We start from the raw sequence: 21,225 nt of genomic DNA on the forward strand, positions 1-21,225 counted from the left end.
ACTGAAGGATCTTTCTTTTGCCACCTTTAATTTAATAGAAACCAAATTTATGATATGGCCATCTTTCTCCAATTTGCTTTCTTTCACCCTTCATGCCCTTCTGTCCCTCCTTGTCTCTTCGAGAACATTAAGGACCTGAAATGTTCATCTTTATTTGTGCAATAATAATTGTTAAAATAATAATAACGACAAAAGTAACCTAAAGCTGAAAAGCTCCTGAGGGGATTGAAGGGAGGGGGCAGGGATGAGAAAAGGCTGCATGACAGAGAAAGCAGGGCCTTGTTAGTATGAGCTGTCACTGTGAATTGAGGGTGGCTCATCTCAAGCACACTCCTAGCGATCTCATGGAAGAGCAAGAAAAAAAAATGCAAACACAAAAGCAAGCCTTCCCTTAGACAATGCTGTTTCAGAACTCTGGCCTCCTGTCATTGAAGACTGCTTCAATGCACAAGAAACTCACCTTGGAGAGAGACATCCAAGAAACCTAACATGCTTAGACACACTAAGAGACACCCAGAGGAATAGGAGCGGTCTGAAAAGTCAAACAAAACCAAAAGAGAGCAGATTGGCTGACTCTAGGCAGGAGGGGAAAGAAGTTGCTCAATTAAATTACCCCAGAAATAGATGAAGAAGGCATACATAAGAAGCATGAAGAAAATGAATTGTTCAGGGTGTTAATAGAACACCTGCCTATCTGCAGCAGAAGCCAAAGGATCTGCCTGAAATTACCATATGAATTACCAAGCCATATCTTTTACTGTAAACAAAAATTGACCACCCACTTGCAGCCAGACTCCTAAGGGGACTAGATATCCTATCATATACATGCTCAATGTCTTTCAGGTAATGAATGGTTCGAAGGGAAGAAACAGACTTTGTTAAACCACTGGCATTTGCTAGCAGTAGGAAGTTGTTGGCGTGTGTATATGCTCCCTTACTTTCCATAGCAAAGAAGAAACAGAAATCAAAAGATGTGATTTAACCAAGATCACAATTTCACATCCAACCCTGCAGCATTTCTTTTGAGCTTTACTGTTTTTGCAGGGGTCTCTGCATCTTCAGTGTGGAATCTAATTACGGTTTTATTTAACAGTTACACTTCTCTAAATGTTTACAGACATTTTCTGTCACTCAGTTCAAATTGTTCCCCCTTTTTCTCCTCCTTACCACATTGCTCCTCATTATATCCTCTTAACCAAGCCGTATAAAACTCCTCTCCATACATGCTTTTACATGCTTATAAAGAAGAACACATGCCCAATCTCTCACTGTTGACATTTAGCAGAACCATATGCATGTAGTTCTCTCCAGCTGCTTCTGTAAGTCGGTCCGTGTACAGGATATTTACAGAAATACAGAATTTACTTGATTCTATTCTTTCTTTTCTTCCATATATAAATCTTCTGTATTCTATCAATCAGTCTGACCTTCTCTACAATCCTTTTATCTCTCCCTTTCTTCTGACTGCCCACACATACTATTAGTACTTTAGTTCCTAGTCATCCTTCTGACTTAGGTCCTAGCTACAAGGATCACAACACTTTTGTGAAAACTGCAAGACATTTAAAAAATTCTGCCATGTAAAAGACAAAAAAATCTTTCTTTCCTATTGACAGAAGAAAAATATTTCAAGACCATTTATCAAAACAGCAAGGTTAAAAAGGCAGTAACAAAGTACAAGTAAACACAAAACATGTAGAAGAACCTAGAGCAGCTCCAATAAAATAGCTATGGTGATTGTTTCTGGATCCTTTGTCAAAATTCAGTTTAAAATCTCCCTAAGAACTTTAAGAACTGTAGTTTTCATATTCATTTATGACTCACTCAGCTACATGGTATTAACATGTGCTATCCCAGGGTCATGTGTATTTAGGTGATGAGTAAATATTATTATGTATATTCTTTCTTGTTATACAGTGCCTATCTTTATTCTTTATCTGTATCTTCATCTTTAGGCAGTGCCTATCTGTCAATTTTCTACCTCCTTACTTTAATAAGCAGGAATGCAAAAGGTGAACAGATTTGATGAAACACAAAACTACTTTTTTCGAGTATGAAGTTGTAGAATAATTGCTGGAAGTGACTTATTGAGACTAAAGGTATGTGCACATCTTAAAGGAAGGTATGGCGTTGAGGAAACTTCCAAGGTGAGATATAGTAGATATGCAAAGGACCTGTTCCGTGATAGTCCCCTTGGCAACACAACCTGCAGCCTTAGATATTAGCAACAAGAGGGGAGCTTGGTGTTCTGTCTCTAAAAGAAATCACATGGAGGGTGGAGCAGAGTGGAGACACTGTGTCCAGGCTCTGTGATATCACCACAGGGATGAGGAACTTCATGGTACTATGGAACTGATAAAGTGCATAGCCAGCCCAGAGCCAGTTGTTTTCCATTTTTTGTCAAAATCATGTCCTCTAGGTGAACTTTGCTCATTATAATCTCATTATAATAGAATCTTAGAACCCAAAGAACCTGTGCTCCTGTTGCTTCAATAAACTTCACCGGTCATTAATCTACTCAACTGAAGGTCTATCGCACTATTTGTGCAGCCAGGATCATGGTAATTCAATATACGGAATGTGACTGGACTTATAGTGCCAAATTGGGCATCACTCAGAATCTAAGCCCAAATGCCCCCAGCCCCTTTGATATCTGAGGACAAGCTGGAATGCAAGGTGATTTAGTTCCTGTCAAACTTCTTTATCCTTTAATGAAACAGAACTGAAATGAGGGAAATGGAAGGTGGTGTACAGGAACAACAGAAGGCGGAAAAGCAGAGTAACTCAGAACATAGACAAAAAAGAAAAGTGAAGAGGTGAAAAATGCTAGAAATACTCTATAAAAGTATAAGAAGATGAAATGGAGAAGAGTAGGATGTAGAGAAGGTGTAGAGAAGATGAAAAAAAATTAAGAAATGCTCTCTAAGAGCTGCTGTGGCAAGCTAATGCTCAGAAAATCTGCATCAAGCCCTGATCGTGTCTCCCATCTTGCACAATGAAGCTACATGCTTTCTCTGAGCCACAGAGCTACATCTCCCATTGCTATATTCTCCAGGGCAGATTCTGCCTCAACAACTCCTCTCCATGTACAAGTACATCAGCTGATAAACTCATTATTTTCTGCCAAGAGGAAAGAAAGGAAAGCCCACTCAACAGAAAGCAAGAAAGAGAAGGGCAGACGTGAAATCATGGAACTGGCACGTTAAGATAAAAAGCAGGCACAACACAGAAAGCTTCAGGATGTAAAACATAAAAGCAAATCAAATGAGAGACAGACATGGAAATTTTGGTTCTCAGATAGAAGGGGTTCCTCACCTGACTGGCTGGTGCTAACATTGATGGTGGCATAATGGGGTGCTTCTGAACTCAACTCAGTCACCAAGTTGACAGCCTGGATCTCAAAGGTGTACTGCACACGGGCCAGCAGGTTGGAGACCTGCACACGACTTTCTGTCAGACCCATTTGGCGTGGTTCAAATTGTACACTGTCTCCACAGCGCACACAGGGTCCTGGAGAACCTGTTGGACAAACTTTGCAGATGACATTGAAGAAAACATCCTTGCGGCCACCCAGATCCTTGGGAAGGCGCCAGGTCAGGAGAACGTTGGAGCCAACAATTTCATAGCTAAGGTCACGGGGAGCAGAGGGAACACCTAGAAGACAGAATGAAAGATAAAAATTCTATGAAAGAATGAGAAGAAGTGGAGGAGTGAAGAAGACAAAGAAGGGGGGAAAAACAGAAGAACAAGTTACTTTTTCTTCTTCTTTCTCTTCTCTAGCTGTTTCTCTGTACAAGGTTAAGAAAAACATATTCTTTGCTACATCATATACACATACACGCTGGAGCAGCCACACTAACACATTTTAGGGACACAAAATTGACAAGAAAGGTCTTTGTTTCAAGAGTGTGACTTTCATTTTTCCCTAAAAGAATAGCCAGTGTTTAAGAAACCTCCAAGCCTTTGAAATACTGAGTTTTGCACCTTAATAAAGATTTGTCTAATGAGACCTCTAGATCTCTCCTTTGGCACCTAATACCTCTGAATTCTCCCAGACCCTAGTTAGACTGTTCCATCAGTTGCGGGAGCTGAACCCCACTTACCCTACAGTTATTCCTGCTACAAGCCAGGCATCAGGAATAAAATCTGGCAGCACAAAAAACAGCTCATTCTGTGCATTTGCCACTTGCCCTGTCAGAGACAGTGAAGAGAAGGCAGAAAATGCAGAGGGTGAGAAGATTACATGGGGATAAGAATGGGACAAGACATTGGAAGCTAGACAGTGAAAAGCTCAGAAAGGTAGAAATAAGTAGCAGAGTTGCACTGCTCAACTTAGGCATGAAGATGATGTGATCGCCGAGGCGATCACCAAGGTGATCGGCTCCAGGGCAGACACGTTCTGCAACGGAGCAGGGGGTCGCGGTGTGCAGGGGGTTCCCTACATCCAGGCCCCTCAAGGTAGCCAAGAGCACCCCTCCTCTGTTGTACAAAGGCAGCCCCTGGGGAGTGCCAGTGACCATGAGTACGGTGGTGGTGTGGCTCTCTATATTACAGAGTGTTTCAATGTTGTTGAACTCAGGGTTGGGAATGATAATATAGAGTCCCTATGGATAAGGATCAGGGGGATGGTCAACAAGGCGGACATCCTGGTGGGGGTCTGTTATAGACCGCCAAACCAGGATGAAGAAATGGATGAGGCATTCTACAAGCAACTGGTGAAGTTGCGCAATCACCAGCACTTGTTCTCATGGGGAACGTTAACTTCCTGGACGTATTCTGGAAAGACGAGGCAGGCAACTCGGGGAGAGTACAAGGACGTTGCCAGAATATGCAGAAAGAAAATCCGAAAGGCTAAAGCCCAGAACAGGCTCAACTTAGCCACTATGGTTAAGGATAACAAAAAGTGTTTTTGCAAATATAATAATGGTAGGAGGACATCCAAGGAGAATCTCCATCCTACACTGGACGTAGGGGGAACATGACTACTACAGATAAGGAAAAGGCTGAGGATCTTAATGCCTTTTTTATATCTGTCTTCACTAGCCAGATCACTTATCTTTGGGAGTACTCAGCCTCACAACCTGGAAGTCTGGGATGGGGAGCAGAAGAGACCCCCCACAGTTCAGGTTGAAACAGTTGAGACCTGCTGCTCCACCTGGACTGTTGCAAGTCCATGGGGCCAGATGGGATCCACCTGAGGGTGCTGAGGGAGCTGGTGGATGTGATTGCCAAGCCGCTTTCCATCATCTATCAGCAGTCTATCAGCGGAGAGGTCCCGGATGACTGAAGTCTTGATAATGTGATGCCCATTTAAAAGAAGGGCCGTACGGAGGAGCCGTGGAACTACAGGCCTGTCAGCCTGACCCCGGTGCCAGGAAAGGTGATGGAACAGGTCATCTTGAATGCAATCACACAGAATAAGCGGGATCACCGGGGGATCAGTCCTGGTCAGCATGGTTTCATGAAAGGCAAGTCCTGCCTGACCAACCTCATCTCCTTCTATGACCAGGTAACCCACCTGGTGGATGAGGGAAAGGCTGTTGACATAGTCTACCTAGACTTCAGCAATGCCTTTGACACAGTCTCCCATAGTATTCTCCTGGAGAAGCTGGCAGCCTGTGGTTTGGACTGGTACACTCTTCTCTGGGTTAAAAACTGACTGTACAGCCAGGTCCAGAGAGTAGTGGTGAACGGAGTGAAATCCAGCTGGTGACCGGTTGCCAGTGGTGTTCCCCAGGGGACGGTGTTGGGGTCCATCCTCTTTAATATCTTCATTGATGATTTGGATGAGGGAATTGAGCACACCCTCAGTAAGTTTGCAGACAACACCAAGTTGGGGGGAAGTGTCAATCTGCTGGAGGATTCCTATCCTGCAGAGGGCCCTGCAGAGGGACCTGGAGAGGTTAGATACATGGGCAGAGGCCAGTGGGATGAGGTTCAACATGGCTAAGTGCTGGGTGCTGCACTTTGGCCACAACAACCCCATGCAATGCTACAGGCTTGGTGCAGAGTGGCTGGAAAACTGTGCAGAGGAAAGGGATCTGGGGGTGCTAGTCAATGCTCACCTGAACATGAGCTGACAGTGTGCCCAGGTGGCCAAGAAGGCCAATAGCATCCTGGCTTCTATTGGAATAGTGTAGCCAGCAGGATTAGGGAGGTGATTGTCCGCCTGTGCTCTGCTCTGGTGAGGCCGCACCTCGAGTACTGTCTTCAGTTTTGGGCCCCTCACTACAAGAAAGACATCGAGGCCATACAGCGTGTCAAGAGAAGGGCTATGAAGCTGGAAAAGGGCCTGAAACACAAGTCCTATGAGGAGCAGCTGAAGCAACTGGGGTTGTTTAGTGTGGAGAAGAGGAGGCTCGGTGGTGACCTTATTGCTCTCTACAACTACCTGAAAGGAAGCTGTGGGGAGCTGGGAATCAGCCTCTTCTCACAGATAACTAGCGATAGGACTAGAGGGAATGACCTGTAGTTGTGCCAGGGGAGGTTCAGGTTGGAAATTAGGAGAAATTTCTTCTCAGAAAGAGTAGCTCAGCATTGGAATAGGTTGCTCAGGGAGGTGGTGAAGTCACCATCCCTGGGAATGTTTAAGGAAAGGCTGGATGTGGTGCTTAGGGACATGGCTTAGTGGGTGACATTGGTGGTAGAGGTATGGTTGGACTGGATGATCTTGGAGGTCTTTTCCATCCTTAATGATTCTATGATTCTATGGAGACAAAGACAGAAAAGGCAGGGATATAGATATTGAGCTCTGTAGCAGGGAGGGGTAAGGGAAACGTGATTTACAGGGCACTTCCCTCCAAAGGCTTCAGTGAAATCCACGAATCCTCATTCTCACTATACCCTTATCATCAGCAAACATCTATGAAACCTATAGACAAAGCCTTTTGTCTGTTTACTATTATCAATGGAAAGGATTATACTTTTTGAATATCTCCACTAGCTGTATCTTCCTGTGGACTCTTACTCCCCCAGAATATGCCAGAAAACTGCACACAAAAGACTGGTTAAAATGTGTATTCGTGACAAGATGAAGCAATTTGTATTGTGGTATAGTATTTAATAGCATAATCACATACTAGTTTTCCCTGAGGGTTCTTATTGCAACCAGTGCAAAGGATATATAACTGCTCAGGAAAAAAATGCCTGTGAAGTTAAGATTGCTTGATGTTGTTGAAGATGGATTCTGTGCAGTGTACAAAGCAAGGGATTACAGAAAACAAAACAAAACACATTTCCTAATTTCTGAGTGTTTAACTTCACAGATGTAGAGTGACTGTAAGTTGCTTTAGGACGTGAATTCATTCCTTGTCACTTCGAAAAAATTCATGAGTGACTATGTATTATTTAAATTAGATTTTGAGTGCTCATCATTAACCCTACTTCATTTTCTGGGGTTAATTACTTGCTTGACCTATTAATGTTCATAATCATTGACTGTGAAAAGTTATAACTGATGAGGTAAGCCAATGAGAAAATTAATCCTTTCCATAAGTACAATTTGAATTCTACATAGTAAATATGGTCTTCACATCTACAGTGTGGTCAATTGGTCATGAAAAGAGATGATTTGGAACTCACATGAATCATTCAGGCAAATTTTCCCTCATTAACTGTCCTTCTGCCTGCATTCAAACACTCCATTCAAATACTTACCAGTGCAGGGAGCATCAGAATTGTCAGAAGCGGATCGGTAGAAGTGGTTCTGACACACACATTCACTGGAACCTGGCAGCGGAGCATGGCTGTGGGCAGGGCAGAGATGGCAAGGGTCGTCTCCCACAGACACTTTAAAGGAACCAAGGGGACAGGCTAAGGGGAGGAAAACGAGACAGTCAAGAGCAGGAAACTCATTATTTCAGATTCCAAAAACAATGCAATCTTATTTACATTTAATTCATTCTGCTACTGTTGGAAGAATTTGTTACACAGATTATCTACTGCAGGTTTCCTTGCTTCATGGCTATACAGACAATACCAGCTCTGGGCTGGAGCATGCGTTGTTAAAGTCGCAATTTCAAACTAGTTTATTTTATTCTACACAATAGGTACTTAAATTGATTCACTGTCAGATGAAAGAGAATCAGTCCAGAGACAGCTTTGGCCATCTGAAATAATTGTCTTCTCCTTACTCACCCAAAGAGCATTAGCATTGGAGAAGCCAAAGTGCACAGTCATGAGATCTGTCTGGAAATAGCCATGACCATCCGCACCTCCTTTCCCCCACCCAACACAGCCACAAAAACGGATTTTTTTTATGCTGCCTTAGACAGTTTAATTGCTTAAAGGAATGTAAGATACCATGATTTTTTGATTTTGCATCAAAATGAAGAGCCAGAACAAAGATATTCAGTCCTAATTGTATTTCTGTAGGTCTGGACACTTCCCAGTAATGGATAGAAGCTTCTTAAACTAGTCAAGTTTAATCTGCAAATGCATAGGACCATGCCTGTGGAAAAAGCTGAAACAAGGGGGGAAATCCAATATTCAGGGAAAGAAAAATAAATAAAGAAAAAAACAAGGTTAACAATATGGGAGTATAATACATTCTAGGTTCACCAAAGATGCTGTGCTGAATAACATAGCAGAAGGTGCTTGGATCTTGCACTGAAGTAGTAGGATAGAGGTTTTGTAATTTTAATGCAGGTTTTACGTAAGTTTTCTAAAGCTGCTTTTCTATATAAATAGACAGAATTTTTACATGCAACGGACTAACTAGCTCTGGTGAATGTTCTTTCATGGACTGACATTTGTTTAGTTGGTTTCACAATAAAGCACATTTCCAGGGAAGGGGAAGCTTTCAGATAGACCCCAAGTGAATGTTTGATTTCAGAAGACACATGGTAATGCTGCTTTCTCCTTTCAAGAGAAGAACTGTCCTAGCGATTACCATAAGGAGAAGAATCCAAAGGATCGTGAATAGCAAAAAAATTATATTTCAAAGAACTGTGTAAAAGAAGAACATTGTGTGCAGATGTTAACATGAAGTTAGGATATCTTAATGAATATTTTGAAATGGAACACCACACCAGAAGCTAAAGAATTAATCCATCTGGTACTTACTTACTATGACAAAGGAAAGGAGACTTCCACCTCCTATAACAATTATTTGGAAATTATTTCTAACACATATAAGTGTTGAGTGGCCATTTATGCATCTTCCTTAACAAATAAACAACTTCAGAAAAACAAAATAGCTTGCTTATCTGTCCTTCTTATTTGTGTCCAATTCCCTTTGCTTTGGGTTCTCCAAGTCTGTTTGGGAATTTCTGATGTATACTTTGGGCCTGTGGAGATGCAAACCTTAACAAAGCTGAAAAGGTTACAGCCACATTCTGGACATAACAGCCAATATACAATATCTATGGAGTCCTGTCAGCTTTAAGTCTCATATTACTCCATCTTCTCTGTTGGAAGTCTTCTGGCTGCAGAATAACCTCCACGTGTATTGTGACAGAATGTTAAGTCCTGGAACAGTCAGACCATAACAGGGACTTCAATAATGCTGAACCATAGCATTGGGATAGGAGGACACTGAATCTTCCCAACACATGAAAAATGACAACATTCAGTGGGTAATACATTGCAATATAGAATGAAAGGGAGAAGAAGAGATTGCAATTTTGCATATGATGGTAAGTCTGCTCAGCCCTGCTGAGGCCACACCTGTAGTATTGTGTCCAGTTCTGAGCTCCCCCGTACAAGAGAGACATAGAACTACTGGAGTGAGTTCAAAGGAAGGCTGTTAAGATGATCAGAGGACTGGAGCATCTGTCGTACGAGGACATGCTGAAAGAACTGGGCCAATTTAGCCTGGGAAAGAGAAGATTGAGGGGAGATCTCATTCATGTATATAAATATCTGAGGGGAGGGTGTTGAGAGGATGGAGCCGGTCTCTTTTCAGTTGTGCCCAGCAACAGGACGAGAGGCAACAGGCACAAACTGAAGGACAGGAGGTTCCAGCTGAATATGAGGGGGCACTTCTTTACTGTGAGGGTGACAGAGCACTGGAACAGATTGCCCAGAGAGGTTGCGGAGTCTCCTTTTCTGGAGATATTCAAAACCTGCCTGGATGCCATCCCGCGCAACATGCTCTAGCTGATCCTGCTCGGCAGGGGGGTTGGACTTGATGGTCTTCAGAGGTCCCTTCCAACCTTGGCCATTCTGTGATTCTGTGAAAAGAGCAAGTGCCTTTGCCTTCAGACTTTTATCCAGCAGAAAGTCAAATTATTTTCATACAGAAAGTTCTCTCCCTATGCTCCTATGAGAAAAAATAAAAAGGAAATAAGATTTTTCCACTTTATGAAGTGTATCCCCTTCATTCATTTATTCAGTTTAAGACTCTGCTAACAGTCACAGATGTAGAGTATAATTTTCACATTTCTTGGCAAGTACATCTGTACTGACACTATGAGCATTACCAATGGGAAGTTCTCATTCAACATTATAAATAAATGGTAAATAAATATTTACGATTTTCTTGGGTCTTCTGTATTTATTTCAAATTTGAGAATGCTAAACTGAACATAAATGTTATTGTGGTTTTTGTTTGTTTGTTTTTTTCTTACAAGTAATTCTCATCCATATTTTCTTGCATCAAACTGCTTGCGCAGGGGGATTAGATATGATGACCTCCAGAGGCCTTTTCTAAGCTCAGCCATTCCATGATTCTGTGATTTCTCTTGAACATAGGCAAATTAAAATGTCTGGTCAGATCACTCTGGTCCTGCCTGCTCCACTGTCAGAGTTTTCACCACATACACATGATTGTCAGAGGATGGGGAACAGTGAAAGGGAAAATTCTTGCCACTAGGAAACATCTTATTTCAGATGTTCAGAAGCAAAATGAGAATAGGATTGACAGGACCCCTCTGAGGGAGGAATCTGAAAAAATATGTTCAAACAAGATAAACAAAAAAGCGTAAAAAATCAGTAGGGAAGAGACTCACGTGGTCAGTTCAACCCACATAACAGAAATGGCAGCTGGAGAGCTATTAAGAGGAGTACAGAACAACTTTGGAGGAGAGATCTCTCTGAAGTGGTTATATTGTCTGTTGAAACAAATTAATCACTACCCTGCTCTACATGAACCTATGATCCTATGATCTCATGCTGGTCTTTTCAGGAGAGAGGGCAGATACTGAGAAAGGATCGTGCTTTGAAACCCTTATTTCTGCCCCCAGGGATTTCTACTGTCTAAAGTCAAGAAAACAAAACAAAACAAACAAAACAAACAAAACAAACAAACAAAACCCACAGAAAATGAAATCATATAGCATACCTGAAGCTAAGTTGATTTGTAAAGATTAAACATGATTCACATATCCCCTACCTTCCTAATGCAAAGATAATTAGGGAAAAAAAATCAAATCAAAACAAAACAAAAAAAGCAAACAGACTATGACCTAAAATATCTAGTTACTCACATTTTGGCCAATATGGCAGAGGCTAACTTGTCTCCATGATCTCCATGTAGCTAAAGAATAGCCTCATGAATATGGTCAGGGACTACATCTGTCACACACCTGCTTCCATCTGAACTCAGACCCTTGCCTCTGTATCCAGTCAGGGAGATAGTTAAGTTTGTGAGCATCTTCTTCCCTTTCCAAAATTGCCTGAGATACACTGGCTCACTTCACTCAGCTCACAGATAGCAACAACAGTCATTCCCATGACGTGTAGCATTTCCTGGCACTGCCTCAGTCCAGTCACTCGATAAAAAAGATATCAGAGGTTAAGTCTGAAGAAAAGAAAAAAAAATCCCTGGCAATCTAAATATGTAAAAGCTACCTTCTTTTAGTCCAGCAGTTATGGTGAGCCTAGGCTGTCTTTCCACAGTGTTCAGCTCTCTTTTGTTTCTGCAGGATTCCCTTCATCACACCATGAGATTTTTCACTTTTCGTGCACCTTATATTCCTCTCTTAATGCAGATCATGACATCACGTTCACTTTCTGTGGTCCTACAATCTCTGCAGACAACTACTGCGCTCACTGGAGGCAGTCATAATGAATACCCAAGTTGAAGTGAACCCACCATCACTAAGACTAACACGTATTGCTTTAGTGAACATCACCATCTTAGGACCATCCCAGAGAAAGCCTGAACAAGAGCAGCTTCTCCTGAAACACCTCCACTGTGTGCCTGTAGAAAAACTTCACAAAAAACACAGGCCTTATCACTGTGTCATCCCAAAGGCACCAGTACTTTCCAGGAAAAAAGAGATTTAGTACTAATTGATTGATGGTGTCTAATGTAAGGACAGAGGGTAGCAGAGCTAGCACCTCAAGGGACAGAAAAAGCTGTCACTTCCCATTAAGTCAAGGCTACTATGAAAGGTGAAGGCATAGTCTGGACTACGCAAGAGCTTTTCTCTCAGTTTGTCTGAGCTATTTTTCACATCTTGGCACTGTGTCAGAATGCCACAACAGTTCAGTTGGTCACAGCTTGTCTCAGAGACGCTGACCTAATTTCCCTCAACTCCACTCTAGAGCACTCTCTTCTGCTTTGCCTGCATTTGCCTGACTGCTCCATGGGGAAAAGTTCCACCTGGGAGGCTGGAGAAGCAGTTTCTGACAGACTTCTAACATCAAAACAGCAGAGAAAAGTTCTGGAATCATGAGGTATGTGTAGGAGGGGACAGAACAAGAACCAAAGAAGACGAGAGAAGAAAAGGCATAAAGAAAAGCTCACTTGGACAATAAGAGCTGACAGTAAAGCTGACAGCATAAAAAAATACAGCAAGGAGAAGGACCAAGGACAGAAAGAAACTTCAACAGAGCTATATGCACCCCCAGTACCATTTTTTAGGGCATGGGATAGACATTAGGGTAACACTTTGACTTTTTGCACCCAGATATGATTTGGAAATGAGATGAGACTTAGGAGAACATTTAGAAGAGCATAAAATCACCCTCCTTTTGACTGAGACAGTCAAACAAGAGTTCTGTGGAGAAAATCTTTCCTCTACTCCTTAGGAGAAAGTCTCCATTTTAAAATGTGTCAGGTTTTTTGACTGTTCTAAAGCAAAACAGGCATGTCTGGGAAAGACTGGTTTTGACTACAGTGTAGAAAGAGAATTTGTCCAGGTACTAGATCAACAAAGCTTTTTGGTCCATGAGAGGAGAGAAGGTCGATATATAAAAGTAAAGAGCAAGGCTAAAGGGTCATACATCCAGCATGTTGCTGATCCAGAAAACAAGATATACAGGAAAAGCTGTCCAGCTCTTTCACACACATACGTAATTCCCACAGCCACCTTTTCATTACTGACATAGTACAATAGTTGCAGTTGCAGTTACTGACATAGTTCACGTTGCAGTGTAAGGTAAAGTCAAAGAAACAATACTGCATGGGATTTAACAGTTTTAATCGGATTATTCTCTCCAAGTCACCAATTTGCTTCTGGTTGCTGCCATACTATGAGAGAGAGCCCAACAGTATTAGAGGACAACTCCTTGGGGAGGTCAGGTGGAAGGAACTCTTCTAAGGGCAGAAGGAATCTATTGGCTTTGATACTGGTTTTTGATACACTCAATAATCTGAAAATATTTGTCATTTAAATTGTACTTGTAGGATTGAATGAAAGCAGACAGGCCCCTAGAGTTATGGGAATATCTAGCAGATATGCAGTTTTTAAGGATTGCATTGAAATAACTATATCTGTTTTTGGATCCCTCTAAGTTGTTGAAAAACAGGAGCAAGTTCAGCAGAGGGCCACTGAAATAGTTACACAGCTGGAGTACCTGCCCTGTGAAGAACCTGGAGAACAGGAAATCCAGAAGCAGCCTTCCAAAATATGCAAAGACTTCATTAGAAAGATAGAGCCAGGTTCTTCACATCCATGCACAGCAGAAAGATGAGAGACAACAGGCACAAACTGAAACACAAAAAGTTCTGACTGGATATAAGGAAGTCTTTACTACCATGAGGACCATCAAGCACTGGAAAAATTTACTTGGAGAGGTTATGCAGTTTCTATTCCTGGAGATTTTCAAGACCATATTGAAAAAATGCTCTTGAGCAACCTGTCTGACCTTTTCTTGAGCCTGTTTTGAGCAAGAGGTTGGACAAGAGATATACATTCGTACCTGCCCAGATACTACTTTCTTCTCTAATCACTTGGAATATTTACACAAACATTTTACCACTGTTCTGTTAGTTCAGTTTAAGATAGTGTTAGTGAGCCTTAGGACATGGTTTTGTTATCCGAAGGTTTGTGCCCAATGCACCTGGCCAAAAGGCACTGAGAATTGGAATCTAAGTGAAGGTCTATTATTAATTAATTAATTAATTCTGCAGAATCAGATGCTTGATGATCTTTTGCAAAGAAAGCACATTTCTTACTTAAAGTGCCATTATTTATACACACCAAACTTGTGAAATTATCTCTCTAGCTACTTCTGATTCGTTGTTTTAGTTCACCTAGCTTATCTCTATTGAGCATACAGAGGACCGGAGGGGGCGAAGACCAAATCCCATATTTCCATACATTTCCATTTTGGTGGGTGTGGTTTTAAATATACTAGTGACCTTTAATGAGCAAAAGGTCAGTCTGGAATCTTCCTTCAGCTGTTTTCTTAATTCTTGTTTTCTTGCCTTCATCCCTCATCTGTTTTGCTTTTGCTAGCTCAAGACTACCGGTCTCCCTGTTTTCTTCAAGGTCTCCTTGTTTTCTTCAGCTCAGGACTACAGTTTCACATCACTAACTTATCTAATAATGACTAATCCTTGAAAAATCAGACCCTCACCCCTTTACTTGCATTGGATCTATATTGACTGTGTGGTTTCAAAGTGAGTCAATTCACCTGTCTGATCTGTTGGTAAAGTAGTCTAACAGATAAACGCAGGTAAAGAAAAAAAAAATTATTTGGCAATTGTCTGTGTTGTCACACTCTGAGGTTGTACAGTCACTAGATTCTGAGAAAAGGGGTGATGGGAAGCCCTAAAGATAAGCAAAATGTCGGCAGGGAATGGATATTCAGCAGATTATAACACCATAATAATCACAGGAAATCATTAAATATTGTTAGGGTTTAGACATATAAGCTGTGTTTTACACTAGTATTTCATCAAAGCAATGATACAGTGTGTGTGCTTGGCTACTATCAGTAAATATAAACTATTTTAAGGTACATTGAATTAAAGCATACTATGTCTACTAATAATAAAAGCTAGGCATCTTTAAAAACATTAACAATATAATAGATTTTAGATTTTGTTTTTTAATTTTCATTAATAGTAACCTCATGCCAATAAGACAAATGCCAAGGACAAAAGAATACTCAAAAACATTGTGTGTGTTTTTTTGCAAGTAAACAAAGGGACAGCCAACTGCCTCTTATGACAGTACCCAAAGTATCTTAGAAAAAAAAAAAAAAAGCACAAATAAGCAGGTTTCCCAAGAAGCTCAGAATTCAATCAAGACACAAAGAGAAGAGTAACAAGACTAAAAAAGAACAGTGGGAAAAATTTAAGTATGACCAAGAATACACATATCAGAAAGATGATTCCTTTCAGTTTGTTTAGAAACACTTAACAGGCCCAAATTTACTTTAAACAGCATTAGATTTCAGGAGAGATTTACATTAGGAATTATCTGTTTCTACAGCAAGAATGAATACTAGATGCGAGAGTATGAAAAATGAACAGAGCATCAAATCTGGCACTGGAGTCAAACCTGGAGGAATGAATGAATATAGGAGTATTTGAGGCATAGTATAGTAATAGTCCCCTAAGTTGATCTAGAGATTTATAGTTTCTACAGCTGGTTAGGTGGGGAAGAGATAGTGGGAAATGAAAGAAACATAAGGAGAGAAGAGTGTGGGTTGCTTTGGTTTTGCTTTATTAAAAAAAGGGGAAACTCAAATCAACTGAGATAAAACAGATTAAGTGACTGAGAACTGTTTCCTGATGAACTGCTGGAAAGAGGCTAGCTGAGTAAGGTAAGAGGCAAAGCTGACAAATTCTTAACTAGTTATACATTGTGAAGAGCATTACAGAATGGGCTGTGTGAAGCAAAAAAGGTGAAATGAGAGGAAAGACTTGGGCTGGGAAAGAAGGGAATATGAGTACAGAGCAATCACTGGATAGAAGGAAAAGCACATGAAAAGTACATGAAAAGCACCAAAATGTGTGCATGTAGCAGAATAAAATTCAGAAGCTGAAGAAAGGAGCAATAAAGAAAAATAATATATAAGTACATAAATCTAGCACAAGATGCCCAGCAGTATTACCAAACAAGAGTTTACTTCAAAGAAGTTTTCTCACTCAGGAGAGACTAAGAGCACTAGGTTTGTTCATTTTAAAGAAGAAAAGGCTGCTGGGGAAATCTAACTGCTGGCATTAACTACCTAATGTGAGGATATAAAGACTGTAGGTGATACCAGTCAATAGCTAGCTCTGTTTTGTATTAAAGAGATATGTTCTTTGAGGAAACGGCAAGATGACCCAGGCCTTAGAGATGTCTAAAGGATGATTAACTGAGGAACTGCTAAACAGGAAGACTATTATGTTGACATTCTTGAGGGAAACATTCTTGAAGGAAATTTATGCTCTTGAATACATCACCAATCAACATAAGGTGAATAGTTGGCTGAAAAACAAAGATTAGGAGTATTCTAATGTGAGCTATCCATGAACTACCTTCATTATAATTGTCAAAAACACATCCCTAGGCTGGGAGACCCCAGCCCAACAATGGACCCTTCCTCTGAGAATGCACAGAATGATTCTGTCATGTCAGCAGTATGCTAACTATGTAACCAATTGGAGGCTAGGGGATTGTACAAACATGTAGATATATTGATAAGTGTGAGAAAAATCTCAATAATTTTCTTCAGACAGGATCTTCTGTGAAGCTATTTTATTCGCGATTGCAATGGTGGGCATCCTGCAAGCAGGAGCGCACAGTAAAAGTTTATCATAACCTTATATTCCCTATTACCCGACACCTGACTTCTCCCGTTTCCTCATTGGCTGAGTACTACAGGTTCACAACCTACTCGACACACTTCTATACCATATATGTACAATTTTACTTGACCAACCGTTAATTTCTCCTTTTCCTTTTTTTTCCTCCCTCTCTCATGACTAGAGGGCCCATGATTTTTGTTTTTACTGATTTCCTACGGCTTATCCTGTTTTTCTTAGCTATCCTCCTTATTTTGGGACAGTGGGACCTTCCCCTTATCTGCTTAACATACTCCCCACTGCTATGCTGCACAACCACTTTTGAATATGCAAGGTTAGTGGAATTTTCCACTGCAAAAACACCTTCTATTGCAAAAACACAACTTTGTTTCTCACATAAGGGTTTGTATAAAGAGTCGCATGGAAAGTCCTAACGTGTGCCAGCTTTGTGGGAAAACACCTGGTACCGACACTTGCACAATTCTGAAATAAACAGTATCTCAACCCAGTGTGTGAATTGGCTCATTGCACACCAGGTAATGAATCCAAACTTTTTATCAGACAATATAGGTAAAAGGTGGTAGGACATGATGCCACAGACACGAGTTGCAATAATCCCTTGTTCTTATTACAATCTCCTGCTAGATAGGAAAAAGAAATTTCACCATGTCACAAAACATTGGGAACAGTTGCTGAAGGATGTTGTGGAATGTTCATCTTTAGGAATAATGACAACTAGACTAGAATAGACCTCGAGTGACCTAACACACTTTGGTCCTGCTGTGAGAGTGGGGTTTGAGCAGAGGATTTCCACAGGTCCCTGCAACCTAAATTATTATTTGGTTTTGTAGAAAGCATCTTTTAAGTGACTAAGATTTGAAAAAGGTTTATTGTATATATTTTATACTAGCAGTACATGCGTATTTCGTATCAGATTATTGAAGTTTGTGCTTTAACATAAATCTTAACATTTATTTAGGATCCCAGATTTACAAAAAAAAATAAAAATTAACCAAGCTGGCGAGGAAGGACATCTTTTCATAACACAAAAAATAATCGTTCAATATTCTTCCCATATCAGCCCTCAAACAACTGTGTGCACAGTTATTAGCTCCTGCAATTATCAGTAATACAGTTGAGATTCCTTCTGCAATCAGAAGGGACTGCATGTGGTCACAAGAGCCTGGCAATTTTATCCTCTCCAGCTGACTTCTTCATATATTCCTGCATCCTATGAAAGAAGAGCCTATAGCTACTACAGAAGCCAGGCAGATCTATTTCTTCCTTAATACTCCTAGAAACATACAGTGAAAGAAGAGAGGAGAAATAACTGTGTGTGGTGGGTTAATCTTGGCAAACAGACAAATGCTCACCCAGCCACTCCCCTTCTTCAGCAAGACATGGGGAGAAAATAGGATGTGAATGCTTATGGATTGAGGTAAGACAGAGAATTGCTTACTGATTACAATCACAGGCAAAACTGACTTGGCTTGGGGAAAATTAATTTATAGCTGATTAAAAGAAATTTGGGTAGTGAGAAAAAAAGAAAAAAAAAGAAAAAAAAAACAACAAACATTAAAACAACACCTTTCCACCCCCATCTCCCAAGCTTAACTTAACTCCTTCACTCTTCTACCCCACCTAAGCAGCACAGAGAAGAATGGAGGGTGTGCAGTCAGTGCATAACAGTTTCTCTCTGCAGCTTCTTTCCTCACACACTTTTCCCCTGCCCCAGCATGGACTCTCCACAGGCTGCAGTTCTATCAAAAAATACCTATCTGCTCCAGCATTGAGTCTTCCAAAGGCTGCAGTGTGAGTATCTGCTCTGGCATGGATTCCTCCACAGGCTGCAGAGAATATCTGCTCTGATGCCTGGACTACCTATCTCCTCTTCCTCCTGCTCTGACCTTGGTGTTCCCTCTGCTATTTCTCTCTTTCTATTCCCTCCTTCTCTCTCTGTCTGGTGTTTTCTGACCTTAAATATTGGTTGCCCAGAAGTGCCATACATATCCAATCAGCTCAGCTCTGTCCTGCAGTTGGCCATTGCAGAACCAACTGTAAACAGTTGTCTGGCATGGGAAATCCCCTAGCCTTTTCCAACAGAAGATACCCCTTCAGTCTCATCCACTACTAAAACCTTGCCACAAAAAGTCCCATATATTACGATACCCAACAAGGATATTTAGATCTCATGATCTGTATAGCTCCCTCCACTCCATCCCTTTCAAAATATGGTTCAATCTGTTTTCCTTCCTGTACTCCAACAATCTTTCCCTCAGACATCAAAACTGGATAAAGGGATAAAAGTCGATCCCCTGAGCTACAGAAACAGCAAGTGGATAGTTGGTTGGTAATTACAGATGTAGGGGTACGCATATAGTAATGGCACATTTTCAGTGATAGGGGGATACTACTATGGGACAGAATAGAAAAACAGACATAGAGCTTGATTGACAGAACTGCACTGGAATTAATTTGTATTTTGGACATGAGAAGGAAAAAAGAGAAATTCCATATTACTAAACTAATAGTTTTATATCACTGACCTCAAGCTCACTTTACTTCTTCTTTTAAAAGTGTCAGCTTAGCACTTTTGTCAAGTAGTCATTTCTCTTTTTTCCCCACATTCTCATTTTTGAAATATTTCTAAAAAAATGTTTTAGTTGTGAATTCTGAGCACTATTTGCAAAAGCATCTGGTAACTTAAATCCCATGTGACTTTTAGATAAAAGCTCTGGATAAGCAGTGGGTACTGAATACCAAGAAATGTATCCCATTGTAAACAGGTTTGTGGGAATGGAATCCAGGAACGACCATTTTAATTAATGAATCTGTCAATTTGAGAGAAGCCAATCAGTCCAGAATTTTGGGAACCAGTAATCTAGGATGGCCCAATCATCTAGAACTTTCCATTCTAGGCCCTCTGTATGGAAAAACCCTTAGAGTTGCAGGAAACCCTGCAAGGCAAGGCACCCTGTTTATATACACCTATAGGAAGAAAATAAACCAGGATTCGAACCTTCATTTTCCCTCTGTAAACTGCCTTTCTCTTCTCTGGCTGTTGAGCATGAGAAGAGGTCTACTTGGATATAGTGAAAAGTGAATCCCCCCACCACCACATTACATCCTGTACCACCTGTAGGGTTAACTGCTCATGGATGTTATTTCACTTTTCTGATTAGCTGGAGAAATTTGCCATATAGTAAGACCCAACAGGCAGTCTTATGAAACAAATGAAAGAAAGAATATCTTAAGTCATGGTAGGGGTCAGGAAAGACAAAGTTATCTTGGAAAGGTAGCAGGAAAGACAAAGATATCTACTTTGAATGCTTCTTGTCAGATTCTTTGTACTAAATAAAGAGGTAACAGCTGGTCCAGACAGGACTCCGCAGGCTTCCATATGGTGAGGAGGAGGGAAATGCCCACACACTCCTCTACCACAGCATAAGAGAACTTGCTTCTCCTTTCTATCCTATAGTTCACTCTTTAGTCTTGATAAAAAGAGCTTTATGCAGGATGTTCAGTAGAGATCTGCTCTTAGACTACTGCTTTTGCTATGTATTTCATAAAGAACACTATATATATCCCAGTGTCCTTTTGTTCACAGGAAGAACTGAGAATATACACAGAGAAGTACTGGAAAGGACTCTGTGCAAAGATAATACGCAAGCAAGAGTACAAAGTACACTAGCAGAACGTGGCTCCATTCAGACAAGACAGCAACATATTTTTAGCAGAAGAGGAGATGAGGAATGGCCGTCAAGGCAGAAGATTTTGCGAAAAACATGAGGAGAAAAATTATCTTCTAACATTCAAGTTGACTAGTTGGTTGTCTTTTCCAATTTTTGCCTGTTCTAAGCTGAGGAAGTGACTAATGGGTGTAGCATTCTGTAGTTTGATAGACTGTCATTATTTCAGTTGTAATCCTTAAAATATTTGCTCATTCTTATCTATGTTCAGCTCCTGCAATAATAGGCTGCAGGGGAGTATCAGCTTTCACTGAAGACTACAAAAAATGGAACCTTCAAGAATCTAGAAAAAAAAAATCCTAATTTTTATTTGCCAAGCCTAATTTCCATATTTTTGGAGTACTTATGACTACTATCTGATACTGAATTATTGACTGGTAGTATACCTGGATTTTGGAATAGTCACACTACTGATAAAGACAACAGTGCTAGTGCCATATAGAGCTGCTATATGACTGGCTGAGCTTTCTGTCACAGCAGCAGCGCTGTATGAATGTAGTGACATTTCTTTCAGGATGAGCAAGATGAAAAGGCACACATTTTGATTGTTCTCGAAGAATAAACAAA

At 40.7% G+C, this 21,225-nt stretch overlaps 1 protein-coding gene across 8 annotated transcripts in view; it reads right to left on the reverse strand.

Annotated features, from left to right (window-relative positions):
- The window catches only part of EPHB6 (EPH receptor B6), a 90,143-nt gene that overhangs the window by 32,621 nt on the left and 36,297 nt on the right, over nt 1-21,225 (reverse strand). For 7 of the 8 annotated variants that reach the window (XM_080589703.1, XM_080589705.1, XM_080589706.1 and 4 more), the window contains 2 exons: nt 7,657-7,812; nt 3,316-3,654 (listed from right to left, as the gene is read on the reverse strand). In XM_080589703.1, the coding sequence (XP_080445829.1) occupies nt 3,316-3,654; nt 7,657-7,812 (495 nt within the window). The remainder of the gene's footprint in view (nt 1-3,315; nt 3,655-7,656; nt 7,813-21,225) is intronic. The other variant, XM_080589709.1, reaches the window with a different exon arrangement.

The sequence above is a fragment of the Anser brachyrhynchus genome (genome assembly GCF_964034855.1).
Source record: "Anser brachyrhynchus genome assembly, chromosome: 1".
NCBI classification, from domain to species: domain Eukaryota; kingdom Metazoa; phylum Chordata; class Aves; order Anseriformes; family Anatidae; genus Anser; species Anser brachyrhynchus.